This window comes from Molossus molossus, unplaced genomic scaffold (genome assembly GCF_014108415.1).
Source record: "Molossus molossus isolate mMolMol1 unplaced genomic scaffold, mMolMol1.p scaffold_m16_p_8, whole genome shotgun sequence".
In the NCBI taxonomy this organism is placed as follows: Eukaryota; Metazoa; Chordata; class Mammalia; order Chiroptera; family Molossidae; genus Molossus; species Molossus molossus.
The window spans coordinates 66,017,742-66,034,543 of NW_023425402.1; the positions used below are offsets into that span (position 1 = coordinate 66,017,742).

General features: G+C 36.4%; 1 protein-coding gene across 8 annotated transcripts in view; it reads left to right on the forward strand.

Moving 5' to 3' along the window:
• LOC118620977 (synaptotagmin binding cytoplasmic RNA interacting protein) overlaps positions 1-16,802 on the forward strand; it is a 30,938-nt gene that overhangs the window by 4,863 nt on the left and 9,273 nt on the right. For all 8 annotated transcript variants that reach the window (XM_036248112.1, XM_036248111.1, XM_036248108.1 and 5 more), the window contains 6 exons: positions 556-669; positions 767-943; positions 11,007-11,142; positions 12,322-12,527; positions 14,817-14,966; positions 15,264-15,385. In XM_036248112.1, coding sequence (XP_036104005.1) covers positions 556-669; positions 767-943; positions 11,007-11,142; positions 12,322-12,527; positions 14,817-14,966; positions 15,264-15,385 — 905 coding nt within the window. The remainder of the gene's footprint in view (positions 1-555; positions 670-766; positions 944-11,006; positions 11,143-12,321; positions 12,528-14,816; positions 14,967-15,263; positions 15,386-16,802) is intronic.

A 16,802-nucleotide genomic window follows, 5' to 3' on the forward strand; every position in this document is an offset into this window, starting at 1 on the left:
GGAGTGAGGGGTATAGGGAATTTATTGGATAAGAAATCCAAATTTGGAGAGATGTCTTATCCAGTTTCTCCTTCAGGAAATAATTAAACTCAACCATTTTTTAAAAATAGATTTTATTCCACTCGTTGATGCTTCCATTGGTTCTTATATGTGCCCTGACTGGAGATTGAACCTGCTATCTTGGTTGTATGGGAATGACACTCTAACCAACTGAGCTACCCGGCTAGGGCGGTGCAGTAAATTTTTTTAGGAGGTATTAGAATAGAGATGTACCATGCCTTGAAAATTGTTGATGGATTAATGTTTCCTGTTGTTCACTAAATACACTCAATAATTAGAGACCAACAGGATCCTGAGATTTTTCACTATAAATTAGGGCTATTACAAGTGTACATTTAAGAAGAAATTCTAAAACAGATCCCAGAAACCTATTTGTAGGAAAGTTGCCAAGATAAGTGGAAAAATTTGAACAGAATTGATTTGGATTTTTAATTGCTAAATGCATGAGTGTGATCTTGTGAATTAAATGTATTAATGGCATTTGAATTCTTCAAGGCACTCTTGGAAAGAACAGGCTACACACTTGATGTGACCACTGGACAGAGGAAGTATGGGGGACCACCTCCAGATTCCGTTTATTCAGGTCAGCAGCCTTCTGTTGGCACTGAGGTAAAGAAACTAAAAACTTGTACCTTTTGTGGTAAATGCACAGGTGTCTGGTTTCCTAAAGAAACTCCATGGTTTTTACTTCATATTTAATTTACAGATATTTGTGGGGAAGATCCCAAGAGATCTATTTGAGGATGAACTTGTTCCATTATTTGAGAAAGCTGGACCTATATGGGATCTTCGTTTAATGATGGATCCACTCACAGGTCTCAATAGAGGTTATGCGTTTGTCACTTTTTGTACAAAAGAAGCAGCTCAGGAGGCTGTTAAACTGGTAAGTTTTTTCTTCCTTCAGTCTTCACTTTTACTATTTTTTAAGCCCTTTTCCCCCCCTTATTGTGCCTGCCTTTCACAGTCTCTATGTACACATTGTAGCAGTATTTTTTGCATGTATAGTTAGTTGATCAGACTCAGGAGCTTTAAGGAATGTACACATTATAGCAGTATTTTTTGCATGTATAGTTAGTTGATCAGACTCAGGATCTTTAAGGTAGTGTGGCAGATCCCCTGGTCTTTGAAATATCTGGCTTAGTGATTATTTTTTTCGACTTACAGGAATGTTAAAAGGTTTAAGAAAGTGCCTGGCCGGTGTGGCTCAGTGGATTAAGTGTCTGTCCCATAGACTGAGAGGTCCCCATTTGATTCCGGGTCAGGACGAATGCCTGGGTTTACGGCTTGATCCCCTGTAGGGGCATGCAGGAGGCAGTTGATTGATGTTTCTCCCTCACATTGATGTTTCTATCTCTCCCTTCCTCTCTATCTAAAAAAAAAAAAGTTAGGGGGGAAAAAAAAGGTTTAAGAAAGTAACCGCAGTAGGTAGGACTCCCATAGATTCTGGTCATATGAGGGCCATCCCTTTGAAAATATTTCACAAAGACATTGTGATGATAAATTTCTAGTTAATGAAATAAGTGATTTTGTGGCGAGTGACAATACTTGATTTAAACATACAAGGTATTAGGTGAGGACCTAGTGATTTTCCCAACTTTTAAAGAATTCTAATGTTTCATATTATGGTTTATGTAACTCCTTTAAACGAGTTTTATTTAATTCTGTGACTAAAGTTTCTACATTTTATAGTTGAAGGTGCTAAGGGTTAATTTATTTTAAATTTGTTTTGATTGATTTTTAGAGAGAGGAAGGGGGGGAGAGAGAGAGAGAGGAGAGAGAGAGAAACATCGATCAGCTGTCTCCTGAACACACTCCCACCAGGAATGGAGCCCACAACCTGGTCATGTGCCCTCACTAGAAATCCAACCAGGACCTCTTGGTGCATGGGATAATGTGCAACCAACTGAGCCAAACTGCCAGGCTTAAGGGTTAATTTTAAACTAAGAAATGCAAATGGTTCACTATGGTGGATTTTGTTAAATTTACGTTATGGTAAAATTATGGATAATTCTAAGCAAACTTAAAATCCTTAGACAGCTTTCTCCTCCTAAAGTTTATTTTTCCTTCCCTCACTATCAGATATATTGAATTTTAAGGCAAACCTTAAGGAGAAAGAGAAAACAAGTATACTTTGTTTTGTTAGCTATATCGCTTGCATCTCTTCATTGGTGTGTGTAATTGAATATGGTAAAGGTTTAGCATTAGAAAAGTATGCTACTTGGAAGAATATAGGTTTCTTTAGAAAGAGTTCAAGAGTTTAGGTATTTCTTTTTAAATCATGGCTGAGTTTTCCCTCCTTCAGAGAATGCTTCCTATTTCAGAGGGGTATAGCTAGCTCATTCGCTGGTAACCTTTGAGCTGTTCAGGTATAATTAAGGACTTTTTAGAATTCTGGAGAGTTTTACTTTAGAAATTATTCAGTTTAATCTGTAAAAGAACAGATCATTTTTTACCAGGTAGTAATAAAGTAGCAGTTTTAATGGGGAAATGTGTAGGATGATTTTGAAGACAATGAAGTGGTATCTCACTACACAAAGCTAGTACACAATTTAGCCAGTGATGTCAGACCCATTTCATTTATTAGGTTACTACTTAAAGTCTTAATTTTGTTTAATAAGTATAGTTGTGTAATGTTACATGATTTATTTAACATTTTTAAAGGAATCATTAAACATTTGTAGTCCTCTTAATTTTTGCTACCACAATACAGTAATTATGGTAGGTCCTCACTAGAACTTATTTCTAGACAATGTCCAGAGGAAGATGATATGTTACCCAATTGTAATATGATTTTGAATGCCAGTAAATACACATTGTGAAATGTTTAAGTTTGGACAGGTGCCTTGATTTAACAGATAGTAGAGTCCAAAATTGCATTGCTGTAGGCTTTTTAAAATTAGGAACTAACTCTTATTCTAAACTTTTCCACATTTTTTTCTGGCTTTATGATTTGAGTCTTTATTTGGAGGCATACTTATTTTTTATAGAAGGTTTTGCATTTTATTTTGGTGCTTTTAGAAGATATTCTTAGTGGTAGTGGTATATATCCACTGGGATGAATTGACCATAATCATCATTGTTTTTTTTTTAAAAGGATGCTTTACTGTGACTAGGATTATGGTAATAATAAAATTGGGAGATTTGCCTTAATTCAACAGTAAAAGGAAGGACTAGACTTTTGAGGAAATTAAACATTCTAGAAAAAGACAAAATTCAAATTGATTTGGATTTGTTTTGCTCCTTTATATTTGTTTGTGGAAGTAAGTACTCCTCTCCTAAATATATGCCTTAAGGAGGCATATTTTGAAAACGGTTCCTAATTGTGGTACGAAGGTCGATATTTGAATTACAATTCTATCCAAGGTGAATTTCTGTATGAGATGATAGTTGTCATTCTCATTGTAGATAGTCAGATTGAGAAAATGCCTCTTGGGTTATTTATAGATCAGGCAAGATTGAAGTACTATCTCTTTTGGCTTTCCTATACTTTGAGTGTCATGAGGAATACCTTAGATTGAGATGGTTTGTGTATTCAGCCTTAATTTTTGATATGGTTCAGCAGTGATTTTCCTCCATAGATCAAAAGCTATTGTAGATTTTAAATTTGTGTTTGAATTACTTGGAAATGGATTAATTGATGTTAATAGCTGCGGAGGCATAAAGTTAGAAACAACTACAAACTTCTTAAATGACCTCATTTTCAGCCAACATCTGCCTTGTATTTTGGGGAATAAAAAAATTCATCCCTAACTGTTAATACATAGGAGCTGTGCTAGGTGCTCCATTTTTACCTTTAAATACCATCTCAACCCATTCTTCGAGGTACATATGTGGGATTTTCATTCTGCAGTAAATAGGCTGGGTGGCTTGCTGAGGTCATGCTGCTTTAGTTTGATACCAGGTTTGTTTAAGAGTGGCTATTGTTAACTGGACATAATAAATTAAGCCAGTAGTACAAGCTATGTCACCTGGTAGCCTGATTCTTAAGTTTTGTAGTGGTTTAGGTAGTGTTAGAAGCCTGGTAGCCTGATTCTTAAGTTTTGTAGTGGTTTAGGTAGTGTTAGAAGCAGCTCAGAAAGTCCTGTCTCTGTTGCCAAAATATTTTTGGCATCTAACCACTTTTTACCATCACTACTACCACCTTAGTCTAAGGCAGTGGTTCTCAACCTTTTAATACAGTTCATGTTTTGGTGACCCCCAACCATAGAATTATTTTCGTTGATAAATTCATAACACTAATTTTGCTACTGTTATGTATTAGGCAACCCCTGTGAAAGGGTTGTTTGACCCTCAAAGGGGTTGCGACCCACAGGTTGAGAACCGCTGGTCTAAAGTACCATTAAAAGAATCCTCCTGGTTAGTCTCACTGCTCTTTATTACTTCTTCGCAGTCTTTTTTTTTTTCCCTCACCCAAGGACATTTTTTCATTTTTTGTTCAGATAGAGTGGGAGGGAGAGAAAGGAAGAGAGAGAAACATCGATGTGAAAGGGACGCATCGAGTGGCTGCCTCCTGCACATCCCAACCAGGGCCGGGGACAAACTGCAACCAAGGTACGTGCCCTTAGCGGGAACCAAACCCGGGTCTCTCTGGACCGCTGGCTGATGCTCTAACCGCTGAACCAAACCAGCCAGGGCTGCTTCTTCACAGTCTTAAGCATTCAGCAACATAGATCACAAACATTCCCATGCTGAAAACTAATAATGGCTTTATTTATTGATTATTTATTTTTTAATTTTTTATCCTCACCCAGGGACATTTTTTCATTTTTTTGTTCAGATAGAGTGGGAGGAAGAGAGAGAGAGAAACATCGACGTGAAAGGGACACATCGAGTGGCTGCCACCTGCACGACCCAACCAGGGCCAGGGACAAACTGCAACCGAGGTATGTGCCCTTAGTGGGAACTGAACCTGGGTCTCTCTGGATGCAGGCTGACGCTCTAACCGCTGAGCCAATCTGGCCAGGGCAATAATGGCTCTAAAAGAGGTGTCCTCAATTTTTTTTTTAACCTTTCTCCTCCTATTCTTTATTACCCTTCCATCCATACTTTGCTTTTTTTGTCCTTCACATAAGCTATGACTATTTCCATCTCAAGGTTGCCTTCTGTGCTGCTTTCTAACATCTTAACCAGTTATCAGGATTGCTGCCTACTTATCAATCAAGTCTTCTTAGAAGGCCTTTTCTGACTTTGTGTACCAAGCACCCAGTTGCTCAATGATGGTATTCTGAACATGATAAAATAGAATGCTTAGATGTACTTAAAATTATTTCTTTACTTTATAAGTTATTTGCTTATCTCTCATAGAATATAAGCTCTTTTCTCCCCCTGTATTCCCTGACATTTTTTATTTTTTAAATATGTGTTTATTGATTTTAGAGAGAGAAACATTGATCGGCTGCCTCCTGCACACACACTGACTGGGGATGGAGCTCATAGCCCAGGCACATTTCCTGACTGGGAATTGAACTGGCAACCAACCCTTCAGTGCATGAGATGACGCTTAATCTACTGAGCCACACTGGCCAGGGCTGTACTCTCTGATGTTTAGAACAGTGCCACTTTACAGTAGGTTCTGGAAAAATAACCTGACTGGCAGATCAGTGCCATCTAATCCATTATTTATGCCATAAGAATTTATAATATTCCCATATTAGCTGTGGGCTATTTTGCTATAGAAAGGTTTATCTAGTTTCCATTTGCAGTGATTTATTCTGTGCTACCTTTAGTTAAAGGGATTATCATAGATTGATGGGGGTGATGAAGCTTTTCTCCTCACTCCCTGGGGGATATTTGGAAGTATATGTAGCGTTTGGCATTGCCGCAAAGACCAGGAGGAAGGGCAGGCAAATGTGTGTGTGTATTTGTGTGGTGTGCTGTTGGAATTGGAGCCTTGGGCCAATGACGTTGCAATACTCATTTCAGTCCTATAGAGGGGTGGACAAAAGTAGGTTTATAGGTGTGAGTACGTAAAGCATAGTTTATTCCTGTGTTATTATTTACTTATTGTATTACTTATTTGTATTATTATTTTTTGTATCCTTACTTGTGACTTATCTTTTAGGTAAAGATGGCTGGTATTTAACCTACATTTGCCCACCCTTGTGTAATGGAAATATCCTGCTGAAAATGCTAATAGTGCCTGTGCTACAAACACTGGAATAGTTTATCTCTATTTGCACATTAAAAATTATGGCTTTATAGCTACTAATGGTTTCATTCACCAGTGGTTGTACACCAGTGTAACGTGTACAGCCGTTTTGATGAAGCTGACAAGATTGGTCCACAAAATATTTTAGTAGCAATTTAGCAAATATTTACTGGGTATAACATGAAAATTTTTACTATGGACGTACAAGGTAGTTTGATTCAGCTCTTGACTTTATAGAGTTTATAGGACATGTGAGGCTAATTACAATTATAGTAGAAGCAGATGGTTCCAAGGGTAACAGAGCAATGAAGGGATAGATTACTTTGGGTTGGGGTTGTTAGAGAAGGCTTTGTGATAAAGACATTTCAACAGGACAGTGAAGAAAATAGGTGGTGACTGTAGTTAAAGCAGTGTGTTTTGTGGAAAGAAGTAGGAAATAAAACTTTGTATAAAGTCAGTGCCAGAAGACATTAGTCATGACGGCTGGGCTAAGTTGTGTGGTGCCATTAAAATGCTGAACCTTGGTGTGGGTAGCATAATATAAATGACAGAATAGTGAAGGATGTTTGGATGAAGAGAACAAAGACCAGGAAAGAGGCAGCAATAGAAAGTAGAGAGTTTAAAGATTTTGAAGGGAGAAGTGATAGGCAATGGTGTGTTGAAGGTTCTAATCCAGTTTTGCCAGGGATTTAAATGAGGGCATAGTTGGACTACCCTTGAAATGTTTGGTGAACTGGAATCTGTATGAAGTGATAAATGTACTAGATGACAAGATCAGGATCTGAAAAGATTTTGATGGACAGATAGTTCACACCAGCAAGATGGGATTGAGTGGAGACAAGACAAGTTCTGTACACACTAATAATCACATGTAAGCTGTAGTGTGAGTCAGCAGTATGGTGTAGTTGCCAAATAAGCTAAGGTAATCATGGACTACATGTTACAGAGGCATGGTATCTAGAAATGGAAGATTAGTAATAGTCTCCAGCTTATTTTGAACTCAGTCTCAATCTATATCATTATGTTATGGATGTCACTATTTGGTGACACTCTCAGAGGCACTTTAGTTTGCCAATATCAGGGAAGGAATGATTAGCCAAGCATATAGAGAACAATTGGGTCATTAGCATTGTGTGCAGATACATGAAGTGCTGTCATTTGGGGGAGGAAAAAGTTATTTATTTATTTTTATCTTCACCCGAGGATATTGTTTCCATTGATTTTTGGAGGAAGGGTGGGAGGGAGGGAATGGGGGAGAGAGAAACATCTATGTGAGAGAGACATGTCAATAGGTTGCATCCTGAATGACCCCAACAGGGGCCAGGGACTGAACCTGCATCAAGAACCCTTGACCAGGAATCAAACCTGAGACCCTTTGGTCTGCATGCCGACACTCTAATCATTGAGCAGAACTGACCAGGGCTATTGTAGAATTTTTAGGGAAGTAAATTTTGATTCAATATGTAAAAAAGACTATAATTAAATGTTGAAAAATAAAGTGAACTTTATATGAGCAGGTAATGGCTTTGTTATAAGAAGAGTTGGGACAGAACAACCACTTCTGGATCAGATTCCAAATCTGAGATTGCTAAATTTCTGGGGATTTTGTGACAGGCTATGAGGGAAGGGAAAAAAAGACTTGTTATTTTGAGCCTAGATGACAGAAATGTTCCAGGCTGTACAACTCCAGTTTCGGTATTTGAAATACTGAAACTGCATTGATTAATGTTCAGAATTCCTCTTTATTTTATTTGGTCACCTCACTGTGGTACTGGATCTGAAAGCTAAATTTCTAAAACTGAACAGCAGCGCCCACCTTCCAAGAGTTTGGAAAGACCTCACTTTTCATAAATTTTGAAACCATCATAGTGTCCTGATACACTAACACTTGAGAGTTAGGGTTTATCAGCAAATTAGAATCTCTCAAGGTTCAGACAGGTTTTGTAATGCCCTTCTACTTTCTAACTCACTGTCACCCACCTGCTGGGATGTAAAGTTTATTTTTGAATTTAACATGATAGATTGGTCTTAAAAATTGAAGAATGAGAAAAGTGAAGCAATTCGTATGCATATGGAAGTGCATGCTTAATCTGCATATGGGAAATGGAGCATTGTGTTAGAAATGTTTATTTCTACGTACTTTTGCTTTTATTTGAACAATTTGCTCAGAGGGTCTTCCTTGCTTCTTCGTGACTTTCATTGGTGAGCCAGTTTACTCCCTATGGGCTAGCTATAATTGTTTCAAGTTTCGTTTAGTAAAATAATATGAAGACTCATAGTTACTTTATAAATTCTGCTAAATCTTCATGCCATTTACATCATTCAGAGACCACAGCCATTTTAAAGATACCTTCTACCTACTCTGCCTTAATTAACCATAGCAGGGTTAGTGTTAATAGATTAGAAGTGAAGAACTTTTTCTCTGTCGATAATGGAACACTCATTACTACTTTGAAGCAGCATTGTTAATGTTAATGTAAGTGGTATAACCAATAATTAAAAAAAAATTTTTTTAACTTAAGTATTCTCTTACAAGAAACAGCTCCTGCTCTTCAACATTTGAGGAATAAAAATATAAAAAAAAATTTGGAAAGTTATGTAAAATCCTGTCATCTTCAAAGTAACTCCTTTTTTCCTTTAAACGCTTTGTATTTCTTTTCATTCTTTTTGTTGTTGTTGTTTTTGTAAACTCTTGGAGTTAAAGACTAAATGACCAAATTGAGAGCCACTGGTTTGTCACTAATCTGATGCTTGATTTAAAAAATCTAGGAAATATATATATCCTAAAACAATTTATTGTGTTAGGTTAACTTATTTGTGAAATAAGATATTGTAGTCTACTTGTCTGTAATCTCATGCAATGATGGATTCAGCCATAACTTCTATTTGCAGGTAACCTGTATATTTCTACTTTTAAGAGGTTTTTGGTCTAAATAGAGTATACTATGATAAAAGTCTGTGGCATGATTTTTCAGCCTCATACAGCAGATAGTTCTATGTTGTGCTGGGCTATCCTGTGAATTGCAGTATATTTAGTAATATTTCTGGTCTCTCCTTACCCACTAAAGACCAACACCAAGCCTCCCACCCCTACTTGACAACCAAAAAAGTTTCTAACATTGTTAAATGTCCTCTGGGAGGCAAAATCATTCCTGTTGAGAACTCTTGGTCTGTGTTAACACAGAAGGGTGTTTTTTCGTTGACCTTTATTGGATTTAGGGATTGTAGAGTATTCTGATGTTTGAACTCAAATCTACAAGTATGCAGAGGAGTCTGGATGGTGGAAGTTTCAGGGAAGGCATTTTATTCAGAGGCATAGCAGTATGAAAACTGTTTGAGAAGTGATGTAAATAGCTAAGATTATAGTATTGTGGAGATAAAGGGATTTTAGGATGGACTTATATAATGTATAAGTATCTGAACTTTGTCTTTTTGGTGATGGGGAGCCTTTGAGAGTTTTTTTTTTTTTTTTTTCCAATAGGCAAAAATTGTGCTTATTTGGGGAAAAAATGTCTCTGGAATAATTATAGAGAATAGATAATCCTGGGATCATAATGACTACAGACTTGAGTGAACTGAGTAGGTGGATTAGGAAGTACAGCTGTTCTGAACTGGAGGAAGGGTGTTGGATCTTTATGTTAAATTTTATATCTGGAGATGGAGAAGGGGGCAGGGAGAGATCGATTTTCTGACTTACTGTATGCTTTTTTTCTCTCTTATGTATCTGTTAAGCAAAAATGCAAATAATAGGGAGAAGAAGGATGGTTTTACTTTTGCCAACGTTTGTCATGAGGCTAATCTATACATTGTATGGAAATTCATGATTCTTTAGTTTGTATAGCTTTACTTGTATGTACATTTCAGGTAGATTTTGAGGCCAAGTGTGGAGGATTGATCAGTAATTATTGTTGCTGCTGATACCATTAACACTACCTTGAAATTTTGAGGTGGTTTTAAGTGTTTAATATATACAATCCACTTTTCTAGATAACTTGAATACTTTTGAACTTTGGGTTTTAAATAACATTGATTGGTTTATTTGTCACTTTGACAAATTGGGCTTTGCCTCTACAATAATATTTTACCCTTCTATGGGATGTGGTTACTTGAAGATTAAATTTACTTTCCACTGTAGTTTAATAGTCCCTACTGTACTTTTACTATAATCTGTCTACTTGTTTTTCTCCAACTTTATTGCGGGCTTAAGGAAATTTAAATGGGGGGAAAAGTAGAGCTGAATTCAAACTAACAAGATTCTCCCTTTTAGACTTAAGAATTTGAAACCGAAAATTCCTTATTGCAACTTTGTGTAAGAGGTTAAGGGGAGATGGAAAAATAAATATAGGTATTGGTTTATGAAAAGCAGAAAGCTTGCTGGTATTAGAATCAGTTTCCCTTGCATGAGGACAGCTGGTTGGCAGGATGGATTTATGTAGAGACATTAAAGTATTCTGGAATCAACCTTTTTGTATTTAAGCTGCTGTAGACTTGAGTCCTAGTTAATCAAGTTTCCTGAATTTCAAGGACTTAACAATTTTTTGCATTAATTTAATTCAAAACTTGTTTAGTGTGTTTTGTCAGTACAATCTTTGTATCTGTCTCAGATTATAATTTCCTTGTACAGTGCCTTTGTGGTAACTACTTCTTAAAGGATAAATTCTTGAGAAACAGTGTTGACATTTTAATTTGTTTAAAAGATTTTGTGTTTGTGTATGGGATATACATATCTTTCTACAGTAAGCACTTAAGAGGATAATATAAGTATTTTAAAAACATGGTGTACTTTTTCCCCTTTCAGTATAATAATCATGAAATTCGTTCTGGAAAACACATTGGTGTCTGCATCTCAGTTGCCAACAATAGGCTTTTTGTGGGCTCTATTCCTAAGAGTAAAACCAAGGAACAGATTCTTGAAGAATTTAGCAAAGTAACAGGTAAGTTGGATTTTTTGGGAAGGAGGTGCAACTTTTAATACTGAAGGTAATTGTATACTTCTATGTGACAAGCACTGTTTTAAACACTACCTTTATGACTCATCGTATTCTCCCTACATCCATATGAGATAGGTAACTATTTTTCAGATAAGAAAAACAGGCACAAAAGGTTTGGGGAAATAACTTGCTGAATGTTATGTAGTTAGTAAGGAATGCAACTGGGATTTGAACTTAGTCTGCAGAATCATTGCGCGTCCTGTTTGGAAGATTGTCTTTCTTGGTGCGTTTGTATGCATTTCTGGTGGTAGCTGACATTCTTAGGATTTTTAGATGTGTAATGATTTGATTTTCCACATTGTAGGAATAATGAGTACTCTTGCTATAAGCAGAGATTATATATTGTCAATATGGTGTAGTTTCTTTGAGCTATAAAACATTAAATTTTTTTTGTTTTATTTTTTAGAGAGAGAAAGGGAGAGGGAGAGAGTGATAGAAACATCAATGAGAGAGAATGTTGATTGGCCGCCTCCTGCATGCCCTTCACTGGGGATTTGGCCCACAACATGGGCATGTGCCCTGACCAGGAATCAAACTGGCAACCTGTTGAGGTGCATGGGTTGATGCTTAACCATTAAGCCACACCAGCTGGGCTTAAAGCATATTTTATAACCATTTCCAAATGATAGACTGCTTCTATTAAAACATTTTTTGTCTACCTAGAATGTTTAACAAATTATCAGCCTGTTAGTCTCCAGGAACTTGAAATTCTTATGTAGCTACTAATATATTCTGTTTCATTTTAAATAAAGCTAATCAATATTTGAGGCTAGAAGAAAGTCATTTAGAAAATTTTTTTAGCGTTTACATGTGTAATAAGAAAAATGTCTAACCATATCTGACCTATACTGCCATTTTTCTAAAGCAGCTATGTAAAGATTTTATGCCTCTGTCATTAATGGAAGCAGAATTGTCCTTAGATCTAATTAAAAAGAATATATATATATTTTTCTGTGTTGGGAAAGTGTTCTGGAAAGGTACATTATCTGAAGAGTCCCTTGTAAAGATAAGTGATTATTTTTTATCTTGATATTCATGTATTATTAGAAATATAAATCATTTGATCTACTTGTTCTTGCTTGTTATTTTACTTAATTTCTCTGGAATGATTACTTATTTCAGAGGGTCTTACAGACGTCATTTTATACCACCAACCAGACGACAAGAAAAAAAACAGAGGCTTTTGCTTTCTTGAATATGAAGATCACAAAACAGCTGCTCAGGCAAGGCGTAGGTTAATGAGTGGTAAAGTCAAGGTTTGGGGAAATGTTGGAACTGTTGAATGGGCTGATCCTATAGAAGATCCTGATCCCGAGGTTATGGCAAAGGTAATGACAGTCAAGTTTAAAAAAAATTTTTAAGGGGTTGGTGGCAGAAGAAAAGGGTGAAGTCTTTGGAGGAGGGGGACACTTAAAAAATGATTCTGTGTTGTTGTTGTTTTTTACCATGTTTTTTAAAGTGAGAAGTGTTCTTTATTAAGGCCATACACTAGAAATAATATGTGCATGAAAGTGAATATAGAAATTTATTCATGGAGTACTTGGCCATAATCATGTAGCTGTCATATTCAATGATAAAAAGTAGTTAGCCTACATGCTGTGGAGACAGTTTGCTTCCATTTTTGTGTGGCTTCTAAAAGCGATCCTTTGAGAATGGTGCCATTAGCTTACATGGGTTTTGTTTAAAAGTCCTATTCCTAAAAATAGTGAACTGTACTGGCCTCAGCAGAGCTGCAGTTACAAGGTTTAGCTATTATTAGGTATCCTGCTTCAGCAGTCAGTTGAGACATCCTATGAGAACAAACATCTCTTGAGTTAACCCTTTACTTAGTAATGCAGTTTGCAGTTAAGTTATTGTACCCTTTGTCTTTTAAGAATCTCCCTAAAATCAAGAGATGAGTGAAATGCCAGAATTGTGAATATTATGAAAAGATAAGTGGTCTTGAGGGCAGAGGCTACTTAGGATTTTTTTTCCCCTCTGGTCTATTAAAATCTCATTGGGTTAGCACTTTGGATAAAGAAATTTTGATGCTATTTCTCGTATTTTAGGAGTAAGTGATGATGTTCCTTAGCCAAAATGGTCACATTTTATAGTTATACTTCGAGGAGCTTTCAGGAGTGAGAGAATTTATCTTATATTTTGAATACTTTCTTTCCCCTTTAGCTAAGATTTTAAAAGCAGGTTTTAATTAATTTTGACCACCAGTGTTAAGTGTTAAATGATCAACAGCCCCTTCAGAGGTCATGGTATTCACGTTTAGGAAATAACCACCTCCATTTTAGTTGCAAATGAATTAATTTAATAACTACTAGGCATGTGTTTGTTTGTTTTGTTTTATCCTCACCCAAGGACATTTACCCATTTTTTGTTCAGATAGAGTGGGAGGGAGAGAGAGGAACATCGATATGAAAGGGACACAGTGAGTGGCCGCCTCCCGCACAACCCAACCAGGGCCAGGGCCAGACTGCAATCGAGGTATGCGTCCCTTGCGGGAACCGAACCCGGGTTTCTCTGGACTGCAGGCCGACGCTCTAACCACTGAGCCAAACTGGCCAGGGCTGTGTTTTTTTTAAAGCAGAAATTAAAGTTACCATGTATACCCTGCCTACACATGCTAAGCCTCCCCCACTATCAGCATCCATATCAGACTTAGACATTTGTTATAATCAGTGAACTTACATTGACACATTATGTTAACTCAGAGTCCATAGTTTACATTAGAATTCATTCTTGGTGTTGTACATTCTATGGGTTTGACAAATGTTTGATGTATTTACCATTATAGTATACAGAATAATTTCACTGCCTTAGGCATCTTTGATCTGCCTATTCATCCTTTCTTCTAAACCCTGGTAGTTATTGATATTTTTACTGTCCGTGGTTTTGCCTTTTTCCAAATGTCATATAGTTGGAATCATACAGTATGTAGCTTTTTAATCTTGTCTTTTAGTTATAAGCATTTAAGGTTTTCTCCATGTCTTTTCATGGCTTGATAGCTCATTTCTTTTAACAGTGAATAAAAGGATTTTTTTGTTTTCAAACTGTTGGAATTAGAAATAAAGCAGTTGTACACATCTAAATGCACATTTTTGTGTGGATATAGTTTTAACTCATTTGCGTAAATAACAAGGCGTATAATTGCTGGATCATATGGTAAAAAAGCATGCTTAGTTTTGTAAGTAGCTGCTCTCCAAATTGGCTATACCAACTTATATTCCTACCAGCAATATTCCTGTTGCTCCATATCCTCAACAGCATTTGTTGGTGGTAATGTTTTGGATTTTGGCCATTCTAATAGGTATGTAGTGGTCTCTCACTGTTGTAATTCATAATTCCCTAATGACATGATGTTGAGCATCTCGTCATAGGCCTTTTTGCCATCTGTATATGTTCTTTGGTGAGATGTCTGTTCAGGTTTTTTGCCCATTAGATCCAACAGGCACGCTCCTTGGTATTTACCCAAATGAGTTGAAAATTTAGTCTGTTTTTTTGTATTTCTAATATTTTAATGGGTTGTGACTAAAGTTAACTTTGCAGGGTAGGTTGGGGGCATTTTGAAAATTGAACTCTTTGGAAATATACAGGGAGTTTCTGTTTTTTTCCCTCTTAAATTTTAGGTAAAAGTGCTGTTTGTACGCAACCTTGCCAATACTGTAACAGAAGAGATTTTAGAAAAGGCATTTAGTCAGTTTGGGAAACTGGAACGAGTGAAGAAACTAAAAGATTATGCTTTTATTCATTTTGATGAGCGAGATGGTGCTGTCAAGGTAAATAATGGGGGGAATTATTATAGGCATTTAATGTAGACTGATTACTTTGCCTTACTAGAATCAGAATGTTTTTTAAAAAATTGAAGGAAACTCAAGTCACGTAATCCACTCATTTTAAGCCTTATTGGCCTTAGCAAATTGTGTAACTCCCTAACTAAGTAAAAAAAAATAAACAGCTGAAGAGCTGGATCTTTAAATAAAATCTAACCTAGCTTGTTTACTCTTTTGCAACATTATAAATGAATCATAATTGTTTGAAAACCTTACATTGATTACTACCTAATTTTTTTTAAGGCTATGGAAGAAATGAATGGCAAGGATTTGGAGGGAGAAAATATTGAAATTGTTTTTGCTAAGCCACCAGACCAGAAAAGGAAAGAAAGAAAAGCTCAGAGGCAAGCAGCAAAGAATCAAATGTAAGTAAAAGTATAAATTTTAATGGTGGGTAGATTAACTGGTGAGTATCAGGTATTGCTCAGACCTTTAAACTGTAACATGTCTCTCTACCTTTTAAAGAGGACTTGAAAGCTTTGAGGCACAGAGAGATGCCAAGAATCTTAAGAAATGTTTATTGAGCTCTTGCTATTGATCATAATGTGAAAATAATCATAATTCCAAATAATTGGAGTTTATATAATAAATGAAAATCAGTCTGGGCTCTTTCATAACATAACTATATGTTACAGAATTCCTGAATGTGTTTTTTAAGTATTAGCTGTCCAAAGTCTAAATATATTTTGTTAAAGGGTGGAGAGTCTTTTCTCAGAGACAGGAAATATTACATCTCCAATTATGATAAACTCTGCTTCCTTTTGTACCAGAAATAGTCGTCTTTACCAATACATAGTACCTGTTGCTACCCCAAAGATAGCATAAACTATGTGTAGGTTTAGAAAAATGAATTGAGTCTAATTAAATAAGCAAACAACAGTTATTGAGGGTAAGAAAACAAGCTTGTAATTTGTATTAATGGATCTTTTTAGAAGACCTATTAGGGGATATCTACTCATTAAGACAGTGAAGGAAACTTTTACTTGGGTAAGAAAGGAGCCTGCAATTTAAAAATATTGGCTAGTAGTTGATTTCCAAGGAGGAAAGGGGGTATTTGCCATTTGAAACAACAATGATCACTTTATTATATCAGGCTAGTGTTCTGTCCATTGTCCTATGTGGATACAAAAGAAGAGGTGGGAAGCTTCTACTTACATCTATTTCATAATCAGGGATAATCAAGTTCTAGTTTATGCAATTAGTTGTGCAGTTATTATGCAGATTGGCAAGTTCTGAGCCTCAGTCTTTAGTTTTTCTTCTTCTTTTTTTTTTTTATGCTCACCCGAGAACATTTTTCCATTTTTGGTTCAGATAGAGTGGGTGGGGGTGGGGGGCATCGAAGTGAAAGGGACACATCGAGTGGTTGCCACCCACACAACCCAACGAGGCCCTGGGATAAACTGCAACCGAGGTACATGCCCTTAGTCATGCCCTTAGTGGGAACCAAACCCGGGTCTCTCTGGACTGCAGGCCGACGCTCTAACTGTTAAGCCAAACTGGCCAGGGCCAGTCTTTAGTTTTAAAAGGGGATCAGATTATATTATGTAAGATTCCTTATACTATGGTTATCTAAGTGATCTATCTGTACTTGTTTTAGGACTAAAGAAACATGTTCTTTATACTTGGGGGTAGTATAAAAGAAAAAAGACTACTAAGAATTAGGTTTTGAAGGGGAAGTTAATGCTCTCTCTATATATCTCAACCCCCTGAGTATACTCTATGCAATGAAAATAACTTTCATATCTCCTTCAGAAGATGGTTAACTGCTTAATTTATTGGAGT